Source organism: Heterostelium album (assembly GCF_000004825.1).
Source record: "Heterostelium album PN500 unplaced genomic scaffold PPL_scaffold1, whole genome shotgun sequence".
In the NCBI taxonomy this organism is placed as follows: domain Eukaryota; phylum Evosea; class Eumycetozoa; order Acytosteliales; family Acytosteliaceae; genus Heterostelium; species Heterostelium album.
In genome coordinates, this window is record NW_008805063.1 from 640,967 (window position 1) to 664,994 (window position 24,028).

General features: G+C 31.4%; 9 protein-coding genes and 3 non-coding genes across 12 annotated transcripts; 5 read left to right on the forward strand and 7 right to left on the reverse strand.

Moving 5' to 3' along the window:
- Window positions 1–178: 178 nt before the first annotated feature.
- PPL_00327 (uncharacterized protein) lies at window positions 179–2,650 on the forward strand (the record flags this gene model as incomplete). The annotated part of the gene is made up of 2 exons (XM_020571362.1): window positions 179–1,585; window positions 2,579–2,650. The coding sequence occupies 2 exons, from the start codon at window positions 179–181 to the stop codon at window positions 2,648–2,650; spliced, it is 1,479 nt and encodes a 492-aa protein (XP_020438636.1).
- On the forward strand, window positions 1,806–1,878 carry PPL_00328. The gene has a single exon. It is a non-coding gene; the product is annotated as a tRNA-Arg (tRNA).
- Window positions 2,651–4,369: 1,719 nt separating the features above from the next.
- PPL_00329 (uncharacterized protein) lies at window positions 4,370–5,331 on the reverse strand (the record flags this gene model as incomplete). The annotated part of the gene is made up of 2 exons (XM_020571363.1): window positions 4,370–5,109; window positions 5,190–5,331. The coding sequence occupies 2 exons, from the start codon at window positions 5,329–5,331 to the stop codon at window positions 4,370–4,372; spliced, it is 882 nt and encodes a 293-aa protein (XP_020438637.1).
- Window positions 5,332–6,538: 1,207 nt separating this feature from the next.
- On the forward strand, window positions 6,539–6,839 carry PPL_00330 (uncharacterized protein; the record flags this gene model as incomplete). Its single annotated transcript, XM_020571364.1, has 2 exons — window positions 6,539–6,551; window positions 6,616–6,839. The coding sequence occupies 2 exons, from the start codon at window positions 6,539–6,541 to the stop codon at window positions 6,837–6,839; spliced, it is 237 nt and encodes a 78-aa protein (XP_020438638.1).
- Window positions 6,840–6,987: 148 nt separating this feature from the next.
- Window positions 6,988–7,077, forward strand: PPL_00331. Its single transcript is given in 2 exon segments — window positions 6,988–7,025; window positions 7,041–7,077. It is a non-coding gene; the product is annotated as a tRNA-Tyr (tRNA).
- A 190-nt stretch (window positions 7,078–7,267) lies between these two features.
- PPL_00332 (uncharacterized protein) lies at window positions 7,268–8,981 on the reverse strand (the record flags this gene model as incomplete). Its single annotated transcript, XM_020571365.1, has 6 exons — window positions 7,268–7,332; window positions 7,403–7,524; window positions 7,795–7,883; window positions 8,067–8,316; window positions 8,406–8,671; window positions 8,745–8,981. The coding sequence occupies 6 exons, from the start codon at window positions 8,979–8,981 to the stop codon at window positions 7,268–7,270; spliced, it is 1,029 nt and encodes a 342-aa protein (XP_020438639.1).
- Window positions 8,982–9,072: 91 nt separating this feature from the next.
- On the reverse strand, window positions 9,073–11,942 carry PPL_00333 (uncharacterized protein; the record flags this gene model as incomplete). The annotated part of the gene is made up of 6 exons (XM_020571366.1): window positions 9,073–9,456; window positions 9,539–9,718; window positions 9,782–9,952; window positions 10,091–10,609; window positions 10,695–10,873; window positions 11,912–11,942. The coding sequence occupies 6 exons, from the start codon at window positions 11,940–11,942 to the stop codon at window positions 9,073–9,075; spliced, it is 1,464 nt and encodes a 487-aa protein (XP_020438640.1).
- On the forward strand, window positions 11,118–11,190 carry PPL_00334. Its single transcript has one exon. It is a non-coding gene; the product is annotated as a tRNA-Met (tRNA).
- Window positions 11,943–12,353: 411 nt separating the features above from the next.
- PPL_00335 (uncharacterized protein) lies at window positions 12,354–14,423 on the reverse strand (the record flags this gene model as incomplete). Its single annotated transcript, XM_020571367.1, has 3 exons — window positions 12,354–12,363; window positions 12,511–14,133; window positions 14,377–14,423. The coding sequence occupies 3 exons, from the start codon at window positions 14,421–14,423 to the stop codon at window positions 12,354–12,356; spliced, it is 1,680 nt and encodes a 559-aa protein (XP_020438641.1).
- A 91-nt stretch (window positions 14,424–14,514) lies between these two features.
- On the reverse strand, window positions 14,515–18,061 carry PPL_00336 (tryptophan synthase subunit beta; the record flags this gene model as incomplete). The annotated part of the gene is made up of 7 exons (XM_020571368.1): window positions 14,515–15,341; window positions 15,430–15,528; window positions 15,608–15,859; window positions 16,592–16,703; window positions 16,798–16,892; window positions 16,958–17,873; window positions 17,972–18,061. The coding sequence occupies 7 exons, from the start codon at window positions 18,059–18,061 to the stop codon at window positions 14,515–14,517; spliced, it is 2,391 nt and encodes a 796-aa protein (XP_020438642.1).
- Window positions 18,062–19,151: 1,090 nt separating this feature from the next.
- Window positions 19,152–21,543, reverse strand: expl9 (expansin-like protein; the record flags this gene model as incomplete). Its single annotated transcript, XM_020571369.1, has 3 exons — window positions 19,152–20,522; window positions 20,623–20,715; window positions 21,526–21,543. The coding sequence occupies 3 exons, from the start codon at window positions 21,541–21,543 to the stop codon at window positions 19,152–19,154; spliced, it is 1,482 nt and encodes a 493-aa protein (XP_020438643.1).
- A 205-nt stretch (window positions 21,544–21,748) lies between these two features.
- On the reverse strand, window positions 21,749–23,155 carry PPL_00338 (SET domain-containing protein; the record flags this gene model as incomplete). The annotated part of the gene is made up of 1 exon (XM_020571370.1): window positions 21,749–23,155. The coding sequence occupies one exon, from the start codon at window positions 23,153–23,155 to the stop codon at window positions 21,749–21,751; it is 1,407 nt and encodes a 468-aa protein (XP_020438644.1).
- Between the last annotated feature and the right edge of the window lie 873 nt (window positions 23,156–24,028).

The window sequence follows — 24,028 nt, forward strand, 5'->3', positions numbered from 1 at the left end:
ACAATAAAAAAAATGATTAACAATCAAAATCGATTTTAATACATGTTTTGATCATTTTTTTTTGCTCAAAATTTTTTTTTTTTTTTTTTTTACATAATTATGTTTTTTGATGTTCAGAATTGTAATTTAAAATAAATAATTTTTTATTTTTTATTATTATTATTTAAATTGCAGAGTAATGAGTTGTTTACCATTAATTCCAGAATATGTAGTTGTAAAGATTATAGAGATTGCTTTTCAAAATAGATGGACAAGATTTGATTGGAGATTATCGTTGGCCACTCTGTCATGGCGTTATTTCAATCATTTATCAAAGTCGGTTGATACGTTCAATCTCTTTGATAGAACCGTTGTTTCTCATGTTACCTCCCCATATTGTTTGATGCGTGAGCCACGAACTATTTATACATCGCTCAGTAATCTCAACCGATTGCTGCGAGATCCGCTGTCTGCTGGCTTCTTGACTACACCATCGCCATTCACCACCAACGTAGAGCAGTTGGTTATCGTTGAGAATTCACTCTTCTCAATGGTATCAATCATTGACATTTCAAACTTTGTAGCACAACTGCCAAATTTGGTTCGCTTCCATTTGGAATCTAATTTCAATACGATTACACCAAACACCTTCTCGATTCTCGAGTCGACGGATGCGAAAATTGTTGACTTTCAATACTTGGCACCGATGCCCGCCGATTCCACTGCTCTAGTCTCGCTTATTCGAAAGCGTGCACCGTCACTCCAGAGACTGGAATATGGACATCGATCGCTCATGATCAGCTACGAGAATGAGAGGATCATTTATAATGAAATTATATCACAACACCAGAGTTTTACACAACTGAGGTCGCTCACTTTGCAATGTGGTGTTTCAGATACTCTCAACTTTTTCACTTTGTTACTGGCGTTGCAGCAATTGGAGTCACTCGCGTTGATGTGCACCTACAAGGCAGAGGCCGTAGCGAGGAAACAACTGGCAAGCTTTCTAAATCATCACGATGCACTGAGAGCATTGAAAGTTACCTTTTTGTTTGACAGCCAGCTCACTGCAGCAGTGAACAGTCGACAGCGACTCAGAAGCATTGTGATGTCACCCAACGTCAAGCTAACACAGAAATATGCAGATCTTTGTTTCACTTCGTTGGATTGCTTAAAGCTGAGCAGTAAACTACTGGCTCAAACAATAGAGTTGAATCTCAGTGGAATCAACAATATTCGTACGCTCCATATCGATTTGAATCAAGAGGAAGCAATCTCACTGAACGAAGGTTCACTGGCAACCTTTATCGAGACAAACAACACATGTAGACTATTAAAGACACAATATACCGAACGAATAGTAGGTGCTTTCGCAAACAATACATCGATAGATACAGTTGTTTTCAAATCACTCGAACAAAACAATCCTTTCTTTGCGCCAACATTCCAACAAGCATTATCTAAAAACAGTACGGTCAGGAATATCTTTATATATGACTATAGTCAACCAGCGACAAATAAACATATTCTCAGAGAACTGTTTAACAGAGTGGAGCAAGAAACACAGTCGGTATCCAACCAGTTTATTCTATTAAATATTCGTCAAGTAAAAGATTATCAAAGATATCATTTTCAAAGAAAAGACAATTGATTTAATAAAATTGTATTTTACATTCACAACAATGTCAAAATATTAGATACACATAATAAGAATTCTGTGATCAGAAAATAAAGAACCAAAGGGAAGTTAGACAGTTATGTGTAAAATTAATTGAAAAATAAAAAAAAAAAATTTAAAATATAAAATAAAAAATGTTCACATCAAAGGGACTTTAGCTCAGTTGGAAGAGCGATTGGCTACGAACCAATAGGTCGCAGGTTCAAGCCCTGCATGTCTCAAAACCTTTAATCGAATCTTGGCCGCATGCGGATAACCCTTAACCAGTACAAATTTGGACAATCAAAGCATGGTAACACGTGTCCAAATTTACACTAGACTCAGCTCAAATTAAAAAGACCAGATCTGTATAACCATAGTTATTGTGGTATCTCGCTTTGGGAAATCTAGCTTCGTAATATTCAACAGATTCCTTCCAAAGTTACAGCAAAAATCTGAGAAACATGTCCTAGGACAGATGTATCAAATCATCAGACATATATTCATTTATTTGTTTTATAAAGTAACAAATATATTGGAGTATAGATCTTTGAAAATGATAAGTATTTATAAAAAAATTGAGAACTTTTAAAAAAAAAATAACAAACAAAAATTATTTGTGCAATATTTCTGAAGTAATAAAATACTTTTTGTTTTTATAGATTTAAATTTATTTTCTTAAAAATCAATAAATAGGATTAAGATATAACTAGTTGATGATTATTTGATTCAAATTGTTTCATAAAGATTCATAGGGTTTTTGGCAATATCACCACTAATAACATTATTTAAGAGTTCTATTGAGTGTAGAATGAATGGCATCTAGTATATTTTTATCTCATGAATTCCCCAAGATTTTTACATTTCAGGTCCTGACTGGTTTGTTTGTATATCAAATTTAGTTAAAAATACATTTTAAGTAAAAAATATTATATGATTTAGTATATTGATGAGTCATCAATGATGACAAGTGAGATGTCTTGTACAGTTGTGGAATATACTAAAATAAGTTAAACCAAATTATTTATTAGTCGATCTATATCATACTCTAAAATTTCTAAAAAATCTGGGAATCTAGAGCTTAAGATAGTTTGTCTAAGTATCCAGTTCCATATTAAATAAAATCATGTAAAGATTGAATTTGAATCTACCACTTTCAACTTAATGATAGAATATTAGTTGTTCTATATTAGGGAACTTCTTTAAAGAATAACCTTTATTTATACTATACTCTCCTATTTTATTTTATTTTCGTTTCATCTGTTAAATTACTTTTCTAAAAAATCAATATCTTTGTTTTTGTAAAATCAGTTAAAAACCTTTGAATATGAAGAAGAGTCTAAAAAGTTTTTTTTTTGTATTATTTCTGAAAGTAATTCCTTAATCCTTTATTATTCTTCTAATAATGTTATTGATTTATGATTTTAAATATGTATTGATATCCTTTTTGTTCAATTATTTAATTTGTTTTTATAAAAAACATTTTAAAATTTTATTTTAAATAATTGTAATCTTTTAAATATACTCTTTTTATACAAATAGTATTTGTGTTCTGTGCTGAGTTTGTTTTTGCTTAGTTTTTCTTTAGTCTTGAAACTGTTGAAAATTAGAATTGTATTTTAAACCAATAACTTCTTGTGCCATTCAGTAATCCAAATCAAGAATGTGAACATTTTACTTGGTATAATTCTATAATATGATATAATTAAATATTTCAAAATAAATTTAAAAGTACTATAATAAAAAATATTTTATTACTTCAGAAATATCTTTTATTTTTGTTATTTTTTTATAATAATAAATGATTCTATAATTTTTAATTTTAAATCATTTACAAAGATCTATCTTAGAATATATTTCTTACTTTCTATAACAAATAAAAGTATATCTTTCTGATACTATTGATACCTCTGTCCTGTTTCTCAGATTTTTGCAATATGTTACACTCTGTGGCACAGATTGGCAGTTCATCTATAGTATTTCGACAATAAAATCAGATCTGAAAAACCTATTCTGTTGGTTTACCACCTACTCTGAAGAATATTTATGACCACCTACTGATGATCAAGTATGGAATTCCACCACTAACCAAATTCGACTACATCTTACGACAACATCTTCACCTAAGTGTCGGTAATCATGCCTAGATCAAATCTTAACACAATTCTTGAATCCTAACAGCTATCAGGTGGTCTACGATTCATTGACTATCTCAGTTCCTCTGTTTGTTTTAACTATTATAACTGGGATACAGTTAAAAAATGTACTTTACCAAATCTTTGGTTCTATCCTGGTTGATAGAAACTTTAAATCTTTCTAAACATACCAAGTATCTAGTAATAACTGCTTCTTAAACAACAGTGTATACTGACTATAGTTAGGATCCTTGAAATCAAATCTACCACTTGTAAAGATTGACAACTTCACAGTCATTCCTAAACCAGTGTATTTATAGGAAGTACTGTATTAACAAGGCCTTCAATCGAATAGAAACTGTAGTTGGAAATGTAAAAAAACAATTTCTCGGCTCAATAAAACAAATTTAATTTTATTTCATTAGTTGTTATCACATTCATCAATACCTCATTTATCGGATTTAAACATAGTCACAATCTTTTTTATAAAATTCATATATTGAAATAACAAATAAAACTATAAATAATTATTCACAATAACTATTTTATTTACATATGTTAAGGAGAAGGATGAAGATAGAAAGGATTTGTTTTTCTCTTAGAATTGTTTTGGTGTTGATAAGAACCATGCGTCACAGTGGTATGATGGACATGCATTTGGTTTAGATCTAAATTGAGTTAGCCTGTAACCATCTTGGCAAACTGGTATAGAGAGAGTACAGAAGCCTGGTTTAACACAACCGTCAGTGTGTAAGCAACGATCGGAATCTCTTTTAAATACAGGTACATAGTTTTGAATGCAGTCGACGATTGGAAGTGGTGGGCAACTGATACTTGGATCGACAATGTTAACATAGATAGCTTTTCCAATGATGGTACCTTCAAAGATGTTTGCCTGAACGATTGCTTTCACCGGTTCCTGAGTGAGGATCTTGCTGTTCAACCAAGCTTGGTCGACACCGAGATAGTTAGAATATGGTTCCATCAGTTTGTTGGCAAGCTGTTGCTTTCCGGTGTTGAGCTCCGTGGCAGAGAAATTTGGACATGGTTCCTTCTTGCACTTGGCCATGATTCTATCGACGTGATAGTAACGACCAGATCTTGTCGATTGATCTTGTGGATTGAGTGGCAAGACACGATAGGAGTTATCGACTTCAAATCTTACACTCTTTTCCTTGTCGACAATACCATTAACAAGAATACCACGATGAATAACATCCACAGCAAACTTACCTTCGAAAACAACGGATTCATTGATATTCTTGGCAAACTTTAATTCGTGAACAGTTATAGATGCACCACCCTCAGTTGGAGTAACTTCCCATGATGGACATGGAGCTAATTAATAAAGAATTATAAAATAAGAAACAATTAGTAAAAAAGTATTGATATTGTTTATTCTTTTATAATTCTAATACCTTTTACACAAACTATTCCAGTTGATTTCAAAAAGTAGTATTTAGGTGTTGGCTTCTTGTTGTTATCATCTGCTTCCAATTCTCCAAAAACAAATGAACATATTAAACAACAAAAAAGTAAAAAGATAAAAATATTTTTCATTTTTTTTGTTTTTTTATTTGTACAAATAAAAAAGATATGATTTTAAAACAATGTTTTGTTTATATGATTAGAGTTGTTTACAATTTTTAATTAATTAAAAAAAAAAAAAAAAAAAGAATATAAATAGTTTTTTAAATAAAAAAATTTATAAAAATAGGATTATATTAATAATGTATTGTTTTTAGTTGGACAAACTACTTTATATTCCGATATCGTACAGAGAACCAAATAAAAATCAACTAATGGTTACATCTATATCTATTATCACCCCCATAAATCTACCACTTAAAAATAATAATTCAACAGTGTGACAAGTTCACTTAGTAAATAATGCATCAAATATCAGTATACATCATTATACATATATTTGAAATATTTTTAAAATTAATTATTAGTGAACATTAAATCCATCTAGTGTGTTTAAATAATAGATTTTAATTTTGTTTTTGAATTCAAAATTTATATTAAGTGGTTACAATTATAAAGATGTTTGTGATTAATAATATATTTAATGAATTTAACTTTTATTTGTTTTTAACATTCTAAGAATAATATAATATGTAGTGATAAATAGTAAAAGATGACTCAGTTAAAATCAAAACCAATATAGATACGATAGCTAATGACATAAATAATCGTGTTCTTCTCAGTTAGAAGGTTATGTGGAATTGATATCAGTAATATAAAATATAAAGATATTTTAAAATGTTCCAAGAATATAAAAATAAGTGAATATATTCTTACATAGATTTCTATCATGTGTTTCAATTAACTAACAACCATCATTTAGTGTCAAAACCCAATATTTAAATATAAAATATCTTTTTTTTTATTTCTCTAAATGTGTTTTTTTTAAATACTGATGTTTTAATAATCTAAATAATTGTTTTTGGTTGGTCCTATATTTTCTTTTAACATATAAATTATAAATTAGTTAGGATAGGATATATTTTTTTAAGAATAAAACTATAATACCATTGTATCATTATTCAAAATTTGATTTTGAAATCTAGTGTAAATGAATAAAGAAACAAATGACTTTTTTAAATTAGTCGTCATCTATCATTAGAAAAACAATTCAAATTTCTCTAGATGTCAAATGTTTGTTTTATAGTCTCCAGTATGAGTATAAATATTGACAATCAACTGAATATTTTCAAATCATTTAAAAAATATTTCTTAGTAATTATTTATTATACCTATAAAAATGACTCTTATCAGTAAGTATATTTATCATATTTTGTTTGTTAATAACTAATTCTTTTTGTACTTGAAAAAAAATAGAATCTATTTCGATGATTGGTGGCAATTCATTGGAGAATGTTTCCAACAATTTGATAGATGGATCCAATGGTAAATTATCAACTGATTCCTACAATCAAGAACAATATTTTGGAAGAAGAAGAACAACCAACATTATCTTTGGTAATAAAAATGTCTTTGAAGGTAGTTGTTGTGGTGGATTCAGATGTGGTGGTTGTGGTTGTGGTGGTTTTGGAGGATTCTAAAAATAATTTCTAGATCTTTTATAAATATTAAATAAAATTATTGACAAATCTTACTAGTTTTATATCTTTTTTTGATGTGACAATTGAATAATATTCATAGTTTAAAACAAAATATAAATTCTTTAATTTAAGTTTTAGGTATCATCATCCGACTTTAACTCAAGTGGTAGAGTGTTTGACTGTAGTAAGAATCACAAGAGATATCAAAAGGTTGCTAGTTCGAGTCTGGCAAGTCGGATTTTTTAAAGTTTAAATCCCCGGATGCGGTCAGGTCAGAATATTCATCATAATCAATAACTTCCCTTTTGGGATAGCGGGAAGACCATTGGTTACAGTAATTCATTGGTAGTATTGTAGGATGCTAACATGCCATGATAGTAACATGCCAGTAACATGATTATGATACCATTACCAAAGATAATAAATAATTAAAATGCCAAGAAAATAGCATTGTGCAATATCGTTTTGCTTGCTTCAAATGTTTCATTAATATCTATTAGAAAAAAGTGAATCAAAAAGGTTAGTCATAGATTTAATTGATTCAACATCAATATGATACTTACTGTAGCGAGGTTGATAGAGAGAATTGATTAAAGAGACAACCTTGGTTATGAATTTACTTTTCATTATCAATTCAATCTCAGGTGACATACCTTCTAAACCTGAGAAAGCCGTGTTTGGGTTTCTTGAATAATCTAAATCTTCTACGAAAAACGGTGGTTAAGTCACTACAGTTTCTTGGCTAGTGGACTTGTCTTTTTTCCTAGTTGTTTTCTATATAGTTCCTTTCTCTCATCTGATAATCTATTATCTAAATAAATATGTAGTTGGGAGGAATTGGACAGCTCCAAGAGAAACTCAACTGCTCGAAAGTTGTTGAACTCTTTAAAAATAACTGTGCATTTATCGATTCTCAAACTACCAAATATGAATTTAGACATTTGAAGAATCAAACCCTTCTGGGCCATAATCTGCTCTAATTCCTCTATGTGTTTCTTTCCTACACCGAGATAGAGAAGGTGCATCGTATCTATGGAAGAGATACTAAAATATTGTCTTTTTGAAGTTCAAATAAAATTACTATACACCATGATAAATAATATATTATAAAATTAATCACGGGTAAATTTATATACACAAGTTAATGTACATAAAAAACTTAATCACCATTTACTTTAGACACAAATTTAAATTTAAATTTATTATTTATAGTTTTAAATTATGAACCTCACGAATTGGGAAATCAGATCTTCTTGCAAGTATAAGTTTAATTTCCAAAGCAGAGAGTTTCCATTGATAACCTTCCTGTCCCCAGTACTCAAGGATATCTGTAACTTTGTCCATAGTTAAAATATGCACAATCTGTTGAAGTCTAACAAACTTGTGTCTAACATTCTGTTGTGCTGTAATCTGTGTCAAATGATCAATAATCTTTCTAATATCTTTAGATAATTGAATTGATCCTAAAAAGTTGAATCTGTTTTTTTTTTTTGTTTTGTATTAAAATATTATGATGATTAATTAAAATAAACTTTTTTAATTCTTCTTTTCATTCGGACTACTTACTTTTTCTGTTTAATATGATCTTCCAATGTTAAGGCAACATGAGTGGATAACTTGTGAATCAATATATCGAAAATATTCTCCAACATAATAGATTTGTATGGTAGCAATAGATTGGTTAGACCTTCGATGAAATCTTGAGCGAATGGATCATTGATTTCATATTTTTCATAGTCTTGATTGCTAATCTCATAAATTATATTATTAATTGGCCATATAAGTTGATTGATAGGAATTGATAATATCTGTACAATTTTATCTATATTATCCTAGCAAATAAAAATAAAAATAATATTAGTTTTTGTACTATCTATAATTAAATCAATCTAATAATTCTCTTACTTTTAATAAAGTATCCATTCTATTTTTTAAATATTTAAAACTATCACCATTGATACACATGATAATCATATTGATTTCATCTTGATCTTCAAACTTGTGATTAGTCATACCAATCAATTCTCTCTGCATTTGATCTATGTAGGTGGTTGTCAGTGACAAATCGTTGAGAATCACCAAAAAGTAATCTCTTTTCTTATCGAAATCACCAGAGTATGTTTGTTTTAATAATAAATCCATATACTATCATCATGTTTTTTTTAAATATTAAACAATAAATAAATGTTAGATGATGTATGTAAACGGAATGCTAAACATGATTTACATGTTTCTACTCTACTGATGCAGTACTTACAGGTATAAATATTGAATCGAAATTTGATGATGTTACATTGATGGTTGCACAAACACTTGGTGAACTAAGCGATGCTAGAGATCTACTGACAACCTTTCTAAATACAAAAAAGATATCGTCAATTTTTGAGGAGGTTTCGATATCCTTGATGGTTTTGTTGATAGGCGGTGGCAGTAGGTTGCTCTGTGGTGTACCAGCAATACCCGGATACTTTAACAGCTTCAAGAGATGTCCAACATCATCCAAATAGATGGCAACAGAGAATGATAATTGGAAATACTGTGTCTCCAAAGATATATAATGATTCATAATCTCTTGTACTCTACTCTTTAATGAATTCAATTCAATTATTTTAGAAGTCTAAAATTTAACAAGCGTATTTGTTAGTTATATGAAAACACTAAAATTTCAATCTAATGTATATCTGTATTATAATACATACAGAAGAATGATCCAATATAAAGCTTGAATATTTAAATGAAATCTCAGAGATTGCTGATAATCCATTCAAAAGTTCGTCAACAGCCAAGAGATATTGATAGGAATCCACCATCGGTTGATTGAATTCAAATGCAATAATTAAATCTTCTAATTTACTATTTGCCTCTGTAAAGCTATTTAACTAATAATAAACAGATTGTTAGTATATAAATATTATTTTCATATTTTAATAATTTATACATACTAAACTTTGATCTTTAATTCTATCTAATAATATTGTGTAGATTTGATCCAAATACATTGAAGACTGATTATGTAGTAGTATTGCAAGTTTAGAGATATCCCATTGTTTCAATCTGTATTTTCTATTCTTTTCGAGGATGATACTGTTCCACTGCCAATAACGATCGAACTCCTGGTTAGAGTTGGATATACGCTGTACTATCGCCATCAGTATCTTGTGTAGAGCTTGCCAACAGCCGTCTACCGATTTAATAGTGTTTGTAAGATTGTTGGTCAACATCATCTGGTTGGTCCGAATCAGATCCTTTACAACCGGTTGAATCTCCATCTGTATCATCTTTGATTGATATTGACAATAGATTTGTAATCCTTCATCCTCTTCATGCATTTCAATTTGTTGATTAACTATTTTCTTATTATTATCATTATCATTAGTTGATGATTGTTGCTGAATTTGTTGTTGTTGTTGTTGTATATATTTTCTATTTAATAATAAATATCTAACTTGTTGTAATATAGATAGAATGGATGATAGCTCTAAGATTACTTTTGAATCTTGATTGCCTCTCAGTATTTCTTGTGATTTCATTCTGACCAATTGGTAGAGATCTTCTAGTTTGTTTATGGATGGCAGTTGATAGCTGTTCTGTAATTGATTATAGGTAGCGCTGTCAGTGCTAGCATTGACAGCACCACCGACCAACTGATCGATCGTGATAAACACCAATTGTTTCAACCTGTTGTATGCATCTAAATACTCTGATTTATTAACTCTATCACTAATGATTGTCAACATTAAATCTAAATCACTCTGTGATTTATTTACATTCTATTTGTTATTTATATATAGTTGTATTTCAAGCTAATTAGCACATCAATCAAATAAATCAAAACGTTTGATTCATCATACTTACCATTGAATGAAGGAATTGTGAAAGATCATCAACTATATCATTGTTTTCTTTTTGTTTGTTTTGTGGTTGTAGTTGTTGTTGTTGATTGTTATTATGTTTCAGCTGCTGCGTTGATGGTTGCTGTTGCTGCTGTTGTTGATTTACACCAAGTTTATCTAATACAAACTTGAACATATTAACTTATTAAAACTATTTTTGCTTTGGATAAATAAAACTTTGCACCATTTTTTTACATTTAATAAATATTAAGATCTTTTGATGGATATACAAATAATTTCAACATTATCATTTATTTCTCAAATAAATAGAAGAATATTTATCATTCTCCCCAGAAAATTTTAGAAAAAAAAATTATCTTTTTTTTTTTAATAATAAAAAAAAAAAGAAATATATATAATTCAAAGAAATTGTTTTTATCATCCAATCAGGTTAGCTCAGCTGGCAGAGCGTAGGTCTCATAATCCTAAGGTCGTGAGTTCAATCCTCACACTTGATATTTTTTATATTTTAAAAAATTTTGTCCGCATGCGGTTAGACTTAAAGTTTGGAAAATTTGATAAACTTTGAATTCACATCTTAAAAATGCCAATTACTACAAGCTTAACTTCACGATCGCTAATTCAATCTCCCAAGGATTCACTGTAGATTGCTCTGCATTAACGCGTAAATTTAAATCTGATTGGAATCTTAATCCTTCCAACTACGTGCCACCACTTTATACTGTTGATCATCAACACGCAGCTACTGTTAGATCTATTCCAATACTTTAAAAGTTATTCAAATTTTACTTTATTTCAACTTTAAATAAAGATAAATATTATAACTTATTATATACTCATTTTTAAACTTAAATTTTGTAAAGTACAAAAAGATATTAAATATTATAATTCATTCTTTATTCTTTATTTAACTTTATTACATTATCACAGTGAGACAACATATGACATATCCATTGAAATTAATTATACATATTAAAACCTAATTAAGTATAAGATAACTCCTTATAGTAATAGAGTATTCAGCTTGTTGAAAATTAATATAGAAAAATATTAATCTATTGTTTGCAACCATTCTTTCTAATCGGGAAATTAATAATTAACAATATTAGAATTTTATTTAAATCTTCAATTCACCACACTTTTTGGCTTTGGATGTAATTTACTGTGTTTATTATAAATTTTAAAGATATATATATTTTTAGTAGTAGATCAATTTACATGTTTTGTGATTTTCAGAATTTGATTTCATATTTTTTCTATTCTCTTGTAGTTCTCAATTTATCTATATCTGGATGAATATATCCGGATGAATATCTAGATAATGGTGTATATTTCATTGTAGGAATAAAATTGGAAAATACATTAATCTAATATATTGTCCAAAAAAAGAAAATAATTATTTTGAATATCCATTTATATTTTCATATACGAATAATATTCAAACAATAAGTATAATTAAATACTTTAAATACATTAAAAACAAAGTTAATAAATATTTTAAAGATTTACGTTTTAACTTTATTTGATCTTTAATGTATATAGATAATAACATTTATCTTTATATGATTTTAAATGTAGAATACTTTAACAATTAAGATAAAGTTAATTGAATCTTTCTGAGTATTGATCTATTCTATCCTAATTCTACTCAACTTATTATTTAATAATAACTATAAACAATAATAATAATAATAATAATAATAATAATAATAATAATAATAATAATAATAATAATAATAATAATAATAATATTTTATTGTCTATTTCTTTTACCTTTTTTTTTTTTGAAAATGTTATCATTTCTTTATTCTTTATACATATTAAATATATCAAAATAATCAATTATATCTATGTCGTAATCTTTTAAGAAACAATTTAGACCTTGGCTAAAATGAAATACTGCTTTATCGATCAACTTTTGTCTATTGAAATTGGGGTGCATTATCAGCCAATTAAGCATTTCAATGTTTCTAAACGGTGGATTTCCTTTTTGAAATTCATTCAATATGATATCCTCATTGAATTCAACTAGTTTGTTGTCTAACAGGTATTGAACCATCTCTAAACTCTGAAAGTGAATTGAATATTTCAATGCTCTGTAGGAGCAGCCTTCCGTTCTGTTTTCATGGAGAAACCGGACTACTTCCATTCTGTTTTCTTGTACTGCCTTGTCCATCGCTCTGAAACTCCAGAGATTTGGCTGTGTACAATTTTCGTGTAGATACTTGATCATCTCCAAACTCGCAAGTCCACAAGCATCATCACATAGATACACAGGAATTTCAACCGAATTTGAATTCTCCCTGAGGAATTTGAATGTCTCTAGATTATTATTTACAATCGAGTATAGCAGTGCATCTCCTGTGAATCCTTCTGTTCTATTGGAATGTAGGAACTTCACGATGTCGTGTGAGAATCTGGCAGCGCTGTCCATCGCCAGTGCGGTGAAACCTTCACTCCTATTATGATGAAACCAACTCACCATTTCGAGTGGTGTCGATTGATCGACGGGAACATTTCGAGAGAATCCACTGATTTGCTTACATCCTTCAGTGCGATTCTCATGCAACCACTTAAATACATCGAACCGGTAGTTATAGAATGCGTTGTACATTGCATTCTTTGAGCAGCTGCATGTGGTATTTGAATGAATCCACCGGACGAGATCAAGAGACGGTCCGCCAGCAGCAAAATCCAGATCATTTCCAGAGTACTCAAATTTAATCTTTGATTTTCTCAGCCATTCAAAGAGATGTTGGCTTGGTGTAAGACCGTTGAATGCCAGACCTAGCGGTACAGTATTGAATAGATATCCGTTGTCATGCAACCAATCGGCAACGTGGTAGTGTTTGTTGATCAGTGCTGCCGCCAGTAGATTATAGGGATGTGACTTCTTGTCATTCAATCGTCGCGGCAATAACCACTGAATGATCTCTAGGTTACCGTGTTTGACTGCATTGGTTATCGGTAGGGTAGAACCGAAGGAATAGTCTTCGCTTGGCGACACCTTCTCAGAGAGTGACTGTATCAGCTCGAGATTATCAGTAGTGCATGCATTACACAGCAACAATCTATAGGGTGTTGGTACTTTAGGATCTACTTTTGATTGAATGTATTGGATGATCTCCATGTTTCCATGTTTGGCAGCAGTCTCTACCAATGCAATAGAATGTTTAGATAGATCATTTTGTTTAACCTCTACAATGTATTTGATAATCTCCAAACGGCGGAATATAACGGCGGTTTCGACCAACCAAAAGATATCGAAATCCACTAGATAACGTTTATAATGATAGTGTGGATCTGAATAGCTAATGTCGAACCAATGAGTCAATAACTGATCTAAATAGTTGTATTGTACTAGCAAATGAGGATGACCCACTAGTTTTGACCAACTATATCCACACAATGATCTCTGTTTATGTATAATCTTGACATAACTAAAGACAAGAGATCTTAAAACTACATTATTAAATAATTTATTAAACAACTGTGTTTGCATAACTTGATTTAAAAAAAAAGTAATTTTTATTCGTGTCAAAATTTAAAAACTAAACTAATTGTTTTTTTGATATTTTTAAATAATCAATAAAGATAGATCATTCCTTTTTTGAGAAGAAAGATTATAATTAGATTATTTATTAAAAAATACAAATAGGAAGAAATTTGAAATCTATAACTACTTCAAAGATTTAAATTCCAATTCCTGTCTTTCAAAATAGAATATCATTGTTTTTTTTTAAAAATAAAAGTAAAAACAAAGTTAAAAAAATAATTAACATTTATTTATTCCAATGTATATTTGTACATATTATATATATTTATTGTTTGGCAGACAACATTTTTGAAACTTGCTCGACATCCTTATCACCACGACCAGAAATATTAATGACAACGATGTCATCTGGTTTCAATTGTTTGGCTAATTTAATAGCGTGTGCAACAGCGTGGGATGATTCCAATGCTGGGATGATACCTTCGCATTTAGATAAGGTTTGGAATGCCTCGAGTGCTTCTTCACCAGAGACGGTTGCATACTCGGCACGTTTAGTTTGATTGAGATAAGCATGAATTGGAGATACCGACGGGTAATCTAAACCGGATGCAATCGAGTAGGTTGGCTTGGGTACACCGTTATCGTCGATCAAAGTCATCGATCTGAAACCATGGATAACAAATGGAACACCTTGAGAGATGGAGGCAGCTTCAGTTGGCTCAACACCAACCAAACGAACCGATGGCTCATCGATGTAGTTTTGGAATGCACCGATTGCATTCGATCCACCACCACAACAAGCTACGACAGCAGTTGGCAACTTTCCTTCCTTCTCGAGAACCTGCTTCTTGGACTCCTTGGAGATAACCGATTGGAAGTATTGCACGATGGTTGGGTATGGATGTGGACCTACAGCGGAACCAAGCAAGTAGAATGTGTGATCAAAGTTCTCTAGGAGATCACCCAAGGCTGCATCGACAGCATCCTTCAAACGACCTTGACCCTTATCAACAGAGATAACCTTTGCTCCCAACAATTCCATTCTGAAAACATTCAAAGCTTGTCTTTCAGTGTCAAGCTTACCCATATAAATAATACATTCCATACCGAAAACAGCGCATGCAGTTGCAGTAGCTACACCATGTTGACCAGCTATAATAATAATTCAAAGAAAATAAAGAGAAATGAGTTAATCTAAAACATATTGAAAATTAGAAAAATAAGAATCTTGTAATATTACCTCCAGTTTCAGCGATAACTCTCTTTGCACCCATTCTCTTGGCAAGTAAGATTTGACCAATTGCATTATTAATCTTATGTGAACCGGTATGATTTAAATCTTTAAGATATCTTGTTAATAACAATAATAATAATAATAATTTATTTAATCAATTTTCAATATCTATTTTGTACTTTACCTTCACGTTTAAGATAAATTTTGGCACCACCGATTTGCTTTGTAAGATTGTTTGCCAATGTAAGTGGACTCTCTCTTCCGACATACTCTCTTTGGTAGAACTCTAATTCCTTATTGAACTCTGGGTCATCCTTATACTTTAGAAACTCTGCTTCTAATCTATCCAAGACCTTTAACTTCAAAGCATCTGGTACAAAAGCACCTCCAAATTCACCAAAATAACCAGGTGTAGTATCAATATTTGAATCCATTTCTTATAAATTTATTTATGTTTTATGATAATTATACAATGTTATAAACTTTTGTTTTGTAAATGATAAAAAATGTAATGTAATTGACTTAATATTATAGTAGTAATAATATATTTATATATATATATATATATGTAATTGTATATCTGTAATATCTATTAAAAAATAAAAATAAAAATAAAAAACAATCTATGAATTTTGTAAAGTTTTTAAAAATTATACAGAACCTACTTATCCTCGGTAGGTTTATTCTTTTTCCCATTTATTTTAAAAAATCCAATAGGATATTTAATTAATTTATATTGAGGAAACTGTTTAATAAAACCCTTTTTCTTTTGAATTTTCTTGAAATTCTAATGATGACACTCCTGGGGGTAAAGCCCTGTTTAGCCATTAAAAAACTTTTCAAACTATTTTTTTGTTTTTTTTTCAAAACCACCCAAAAACAATGCAAATCAATCTAATCTTTGAATTTTTTATAAAAATTAATGATCTTTGTCGGTTTGATTCAGAATGATGATACGAAATTAAAAGAATATTTTCTTATTATTTTACAAAAAGGTTTATTTTTAATTATAATTTAATTATTTAAAATAATAATAATAATAATAAATTTAAAATAATAGTAATAAATATTGATAAATATGATATTGATTTAAATGTAGAATTTGAATGGTTGTTTGAATGGTTGTTATTGTTGTTACTACTGTCGTCTCCTTTGATATTGGTTTTACTGCCTTTAGTGGTTGGTGAGAGTGTAAGAAGGTCAGCTAATGTGCCGGTTCCACTTGGTGCGCCACTAATACCGGTGAGTACGATCTGGCCTGTTCCTCCTTCGCTCGACGGCTTTGAGAAATGTGTGGTTCCCATGGTGGTCGGATTGAACGATGTCGTGAACTTGTTGACTGGCGGCGATTCCGGTGCGTCGGAAGTCAGTGACCACTGAACGTCGTCGATGTAGAATGTTATCAGCTTGTTCTGGTTGTTGAACAGCGAGATCGAGTACTCGATATCCTCTGGTGCCAAGTCGCTCACCTGTATTTCAAAGGCGTTCCAATCGGTACTGAGATACACCACCTGGTTGTGAATTCCCGTGTTACTAAAGAACACTTTCATTGCGCATTGCTCGGAGGCTCTCGCAGCGAATTTAAATGATTTCAGGTATTTCGTTGCGAAACCACCGTCTCTCGAGAATGCCAGTCCACCGCCTGGATTCAATGTGATTCTGATATTCGATTGACCGGAATACGGATCGTCAGTGTCGTCAACTGTATATTCCGTGATATTGAAACTGTTGTAAGATTCCCAGCCGTAGAGAACGTGGTCGTCGTAGACGTACTGTTGCACCAGTCCCATTGAGCAGATTGTTGTGTTCTCCACGGTGGGAGCAGGTGTGAACTGTTTGTGAGTATCGTACGCCTTGAATGGCACTGCTTTGTTAAAGTCATAGATGACCGTTTCCATGTCATTGGCAGTGATAAGTAGGGTTCCTGGGAAAATGAATTTGATGGCGTCGTCCAACTTGTTCCAGGTCCAACCACCGTTTTCATATCGGAGTTTCTGGAAACCTTGCATTCCTGAACCCATAACCTGTACCGATTTGATACCGACTGTGTTTCCCCAGAGCGATACACGAAAGTAGTAGGCATAGTCGTTGTAACCCTCGCCACCACCGGCAAAAGAGGCATTGATGTTTCCGGGATGCTCGCAACTGACCGCCTGGTAGCCGAGCGAATAGATCATCGCTGTCTGATTGGAAGGTGCAATCTTGTAGAAATCACTGTTTGTCACAACAAAGTGTGCTCGATCGTTTTGGTGACACGATTCGCCCATGTTACAAACATCGATGATCATAACGACAATCGACGCTCTCGGACCAATCAAACGATAGCATTCACCACATCTCGCACCATTAGAATAGAATCCAAAACTAACCGATGCCAAACTAATTCCAGTTGGTACTGGTAAATTACATTGTCCTCTAGGTAATTGTTCTGTTGGTCCTGCTGATCCAGTCTATAGATATAGATATAATAAATAATTAGATTTAGTTTTTTTTTTTTCCATCTATTTATTTTTTTTTGCAATTTCCAGTTTATTTAATCTTTACATACTCCACATGGACCTAATGCAATTGGATCAGATTCAACCAATTTTAAGAATAATAACAATAATATACAAATATTAAATTTTAATAAATACATTATTATCTGATTTTTTCTAAATTGTACTTTTTATTTTATTTTATTATTGTCTTATTTTATTTTTTATAGAATTTAGAATTTAAATATATTGTATAGAAAGAGGTAGAGAAATCATTATTAAATCAAATAAAAATAATGTAAGAGTGATTATTTACTTTGTCTGTTGTTGATATACTGATTGGCGAGTATAAGAGAGTAGAACAATTGATTTGAGGATCATTTTAATCATATTTTTTTTAACATCATAAATACAGATTTTAGTTGTATATTTAATTCCTACAGACACCTCTTTCTTGAGTAGTTGCACAAATAATATTTATTTTCAGATATATAATATATTGATATGATTGTCTGTTTGTCTGTCTGACTGTCTGTTGACCTCATGAGTTTGACACCAACTACTCTTAACAAAACACATCCCACAAACTTATAAATATATATATATATATATATATATATATATATATATAAGGTAAATATGAAATGTGTAGATTATTATTTGTTGCATTCCATTTTATAAATATTCATTAAATTAAATTCATCAAGCTGAATTTGATTACCCAATCGTTAGAATTAAACAGATGTCATATGGGTTGGAACAATCAACTTTATTGATGTTGTTGATGATGATGATGATGTATCTGTCTGTTATGTTTGATATATAGTGGTGTGGTGGTGATGTATTTTTTACTATATTTGTGGTGATGTAATTATAAACACCATAATAAAGTGAATTTGTATATCTGTTTTATTGTTTGAGTGTTAGAAGTCAGTATTTCGTATCTTAATTTTATTTATTGATGGAAATTGTAGATCGGGTTGTAAATCCCTTGGAAATAACTTAACAAACAAATAAATAAACAAATAAATAAATAAATAATAAACTAATAAATAATATTCATGTGATATAATAATATTTTTGGGAGTGTAAAATAATAATGATCAAACACTTTCACCCTATTTTTTTTTTTTATTGATCACACTAAAGTTTATATATTAATTTTATTAATCTATTTAAATATATATATCGATAGATTATGTAGTATTATTGTGTAAAAAGGAAATGAGTTAATTAATTAAATTAATTATTTTAGAATAAAATTATTGAAATTAATAATAAGGTGATTGTCGAAATTGTAAGTTTGGTTGATGATGAACTGTCGACATGTTTGTCACCTCCAGTGTTCTCACTGTCGGATACCGATGATCCGTCTCCACCTGCTGTGGTTCCAGATGGTCCACGAGTGGTGGTGACCTGTGCGGTGGTCGAAGCGGTGGTGACGACAGAGGTGGTTGTAGCGGAGCCGGATGCTGTGGTCGAGGGTGGCTTGGTGACTGGTGGCATGGTGACGAGACCGGTACCACTGGTGCTGGTAGATGTTGATACATTCGATGAGTATCCCCACTTGATATTGTCAACCATCAGCAGGAGCGAGGATCCTTGGAAGTTTTGGAAGGCGATTGCAGTTTCGGTGGCTGCGGCAGACAAGCTGGCGAGTGTAACGTTGTAGTTTGCCCACTCCGTTCCAACGGTGACATTGAAATTGGCACCCTTGTGAAGGAAAATAAGAATTTGTGAATTGCTAACATTGGCTTTGGCAGAGAATTCCAGAGTTGCCAAATTGGCGGTGGAGAACGAAGTTAACGATTGGATCTTGAGACCACCATAAGCAGAGAGACCAATGGCAATGTTTGAACCGGAAGCAGCAGAGTTGTCGTTGTAGTTTTTCTCGACAAAGTCCCAGCTGGCGTCAGTCCATCCTTGAGCCAACGAATCCTGGTAGATGTACTGTGGGGCGACTGGAGTACCGCAGTCAGCGTAGAGCGGAGCTTGATCAAAGTTTGGAATCATCTTGGCTGCACCATTTGTCATGGAGTATACAATTTGTTGGCCAGTCTGTGAAGTGACTCTAACCTTTCCTGGGAATGTGAAAGCGATCGAGTTCTTATTGAATACCCAGAGAGAGCTTTGGTATTTCAGCTGTTGATAGGCACCGGAAGTTCCACCGACGGTGACCTCTACGCTCTTGATTGGCACGGAGAATCCCGAGAGTGTCAAACTGAAGTAGTATGAGTAACTTCCACTACCGTCTGGTTTCGGAGTGACAGTGATATCACCTTCATTTGGACAGGTAATCATTTGGTAGCCGACGTTGTAGAGGGTGGCAGTGCTGTTTCCAGAGATGACGTTGTAGTCGGCTGGCGACAAGATGAAATGTGCGTGGTCGGTCTGAGTGCAGAGTGCAGTGGCATCACAGACATCGACAGCCTGGGCAATGACAGAACCAGCTGGACCGGTCAACTTGAAACAGGTTCCACACAATCCCGAACCCGAAGTCATTGTAAAATAGTTTCTATTGACACCTGCAACTACAACACCACTCGGTGGAGTTGGCAAACCACACAAACCTCTACCATCTGTCCAACCTGAATAATCGGAATTCCAAATTGCAGATCCTTCCTAAAAAATTATGATTATTATAATTTTTATATTTAAAAGTTAAATTAATAATTGATAATTAAATATTTATATTTATATTTTATTTTATTTTAATACATACACCACATGGTGATAATCCATTTTGTGATTTTACAATTACCAATAAAGTTGTAAATAATAAAAGTGAATAGAATATTCTCATTTTACTATTTCTCTATTTATTTTAAATATTTATATATATTATGAGAAGTATATTTATAAATTTGATTTGATTAAATTATGAATTTATTATAGATAGATAGTTTTACAATAAATAATTTAATAGATAGAAGAGAATTTAAAAATTTAAAATAATAGATAGATAAATTAAATTATTGATTTTATTTGTTTTAATAAATAAATTGGAAGTATTGATTATATATTTGTATTTATTATTTATAATTATGAATTGATTGATTGATGGTGATGATGATGATGATTTTGGTTATTTATATTAAATTTTTAAAGTTTATCAATTGGTTTTTTGTATAGGTTATAAAATAAAAATTAATAAAAAATAAAGATAAAGGTGATCACCTAAATAGATAGTCTTATTTGCCTATTGTTGCACCGAATAACTAATATATTAATTATATTGCAACATCTGTTGTGATTATTCAAATTTTGATTACCATAAAGAATATAAGAAACTTTTCTGAATCACCATGCTTAAACTGTCTACCGAATTCTCATATTTGGCATGCAATCAACTATTGTTATCAAACATACAATAATATAGTATGACTTTTTTGTGTAAATACATACAACACACAAAAACACAAACACACACACACAAAAATTAAATATATTTGAATGTATGTGTTTCATTTAACTGTATGTGTGTGGTTTGGTTTTGTAATGTTTTTTGGTGTCATGTAAAAGAACTGTTCTGCTTTAGTGGTGATGGATGACTGATTGATTGATTGATTTATTGATGAATGACAAACAAACACTCTCCGATTATGATTGCAATTGTTATATATACGTATAACATATTAATCATTTTTAAATTGTGTGTGTGTGTTTAAAAGTGTGTGGTTTCTAAACTAGGCATATTAAAAATTAAAATTTTTTTTGTTGAATTTATAAAAAATATCATTTCAAAAAAGTGGCGTGTTGAATATTAATACTGTTTGAACAACATATGATTTCAAATAAATAAACACTTTAATTAAGTTAAAATTAAATATTTAATTTATATGCTATTATTATTTTCTTGTTGTGGAGGTGGTAGTGCTGCTGGTGCTGCTACTTGTTGTGTTTGGTCGTTCAGAAGTACATTTAGGACAATCACAATTGAATCCATAGGTAACCAACTCTTGAGATCTCTCTTCGAATGGTGCTGACTCTTCAATGTAAGAGTGGAACAGTTCTTCGCCTGGAACAATGTCGCGAAGTGCTTTGATATAAGCCAAACTGCTACCTTGCTCAAAAACTACTAAACAATTTGGTACGCAACTATGATTGATCATAGCCTGTAGTCCAAAAACACCGAATCCATCGAAACCTGGGAATACTTCTTCATCGTCTTCCTCTTCTCCCTCAGCTTTTTCGTCGTGCATGTGATCGTCGTCTTCCATCATATCTTCTTCGTCGTGACTGCTGTGTCCGTGTCCGCTTTTGTGGTCGTGTCCGTCTTGCTCCATTGCATGATCGTGATCACAATCGTCGTCGTCGCATTCATCTTCTTGTTCGGCGTGATACTGTCTAAATGATTCGATAACTGATTTCATAACGTTATTGGAATGCTGTTTGTATTGCTCCGGTGAGTTGATCGCGCTTAAATTCTTTCTAAATTGTTCGAGTGGCGATTTGAATCCGATCGAGTTGTCGTTCATCTCGAGCATACCCAACAGATGAGAGTAGAAATCCATACTCAAAATGGTGGAAATGAACTTTTGGTCGTTGGTCTTTGGATGTGATGTGAGAATGGGCATCATTGCCTTTTGGAGTAGTGCGAGTGAGTCGGCAGACCAACGCTTGGCCTCCTCCATTGTGAAGTTTCCGTCGATACGGACGTCCCACCATGCACGATGTGTATATTGTTTGAAGAGTTCTGCGCAGATAATGTCACGCACGCCGTTCTGGTCGTTGTGCAACTGCTGGACACGACACACCAGGAAAGAGATTACCTGTGCCGCCAAGAAAAAGAGTTCGTTGTTGTCGATGGCGTGCTTCTTGAATTGGTAGAGTGCCGATGTCTCTGGGGTGTGTTCACCGACACAGAGAATCTGGTGATGATTGTCAAAGGCGGTCTTCCGACATTCCTCCGAGCAGTACTTCTCACCACACTTGGCAAAGCAGCTGTAGAGACCGGTCTTGAACTCGTATTGGTTGGTGCCCTCTGGGAATGCTACCAACTCTGTCTTTTCTTTGACTCCGAAAACGGTGCGGTAGTGTTGGATCTGACGGTTGAGCGAACCCAAGAATCTATAGCAGTTTCCACAGGTCCATGCAATCGGTCTATTGTAGACGTGTTGCACCGCAAACATTGGACTCTCTGAAAATATAATCTCATCCTTCTTGAATGATTTCTCTGCAAACAAACCGTTACCCTTTATGTCATTGATATATCTTCTAACGACCACACCTGGAATTGAAAATCTAACATCCATCGTTTTATTAATTGATTATTCTCTTTTCTCTCTTTTTCAAAAAATAAAAATAAAAACTATATCTATCTATCGATCTATCTAAACTAAACTAAACTAGTATCCAACAAATTCAAATTCAAATCATCAACTCGTGTGGTGTGTTATGTGTGTGAGTTGTGTTAATAATAATATTTTGTTTGTTATTGTTATAGTTGTTGTAGTTGTTTTTAAATTTGTATTGTTGAGTAGTGTTGTTTTTGAGTATTGTGCTGTGTTGTGTTTTTTAAATATATCTCAAAAGCTTAACAAGATTCAAAGATATGTATTTATAGATATAAAATGGTGTTTTTTTACAAAATAAAACGAAAACAGGACAATGAGAAAACTTTCGTTTTTATTTTTTTTTTTTTTTTTTTTTTTTAAATGACAAATGCCAAGTGTGATTGATTTTGTTTGTTGTCAAACTTTGAAGGAAAGAAATAAGTAGGGTTGATTAAGGTTTTAACACACATTTGAGTAACAAAAACAATAACAAAATTAACACACAGACACACACACACACACAGATCAATCATACAGTTATGATGAGAAAACAATAAAATAACAATGTATCAATAAAAAGAAACACTTAATGTTATTGTTGTTATTTGTTTTTTTTTTAATGTTTGTTTATTTGCTGGATTATGATTTAAATAGAATAAGTATTCTGTTGTTTTTTTTTTTTTTGTTTTTTTACTATTTTAAATAATAACTTCAAAATACTACCAATAACATCAACATATATATATAAATAAATAAATACTATATATATCAATAAATTAATTATAAATATAACTTTTTAGCCAATATTTTTAAAAGCATCATATAATTAAATTATTAGTGTTTTTTTTTTTT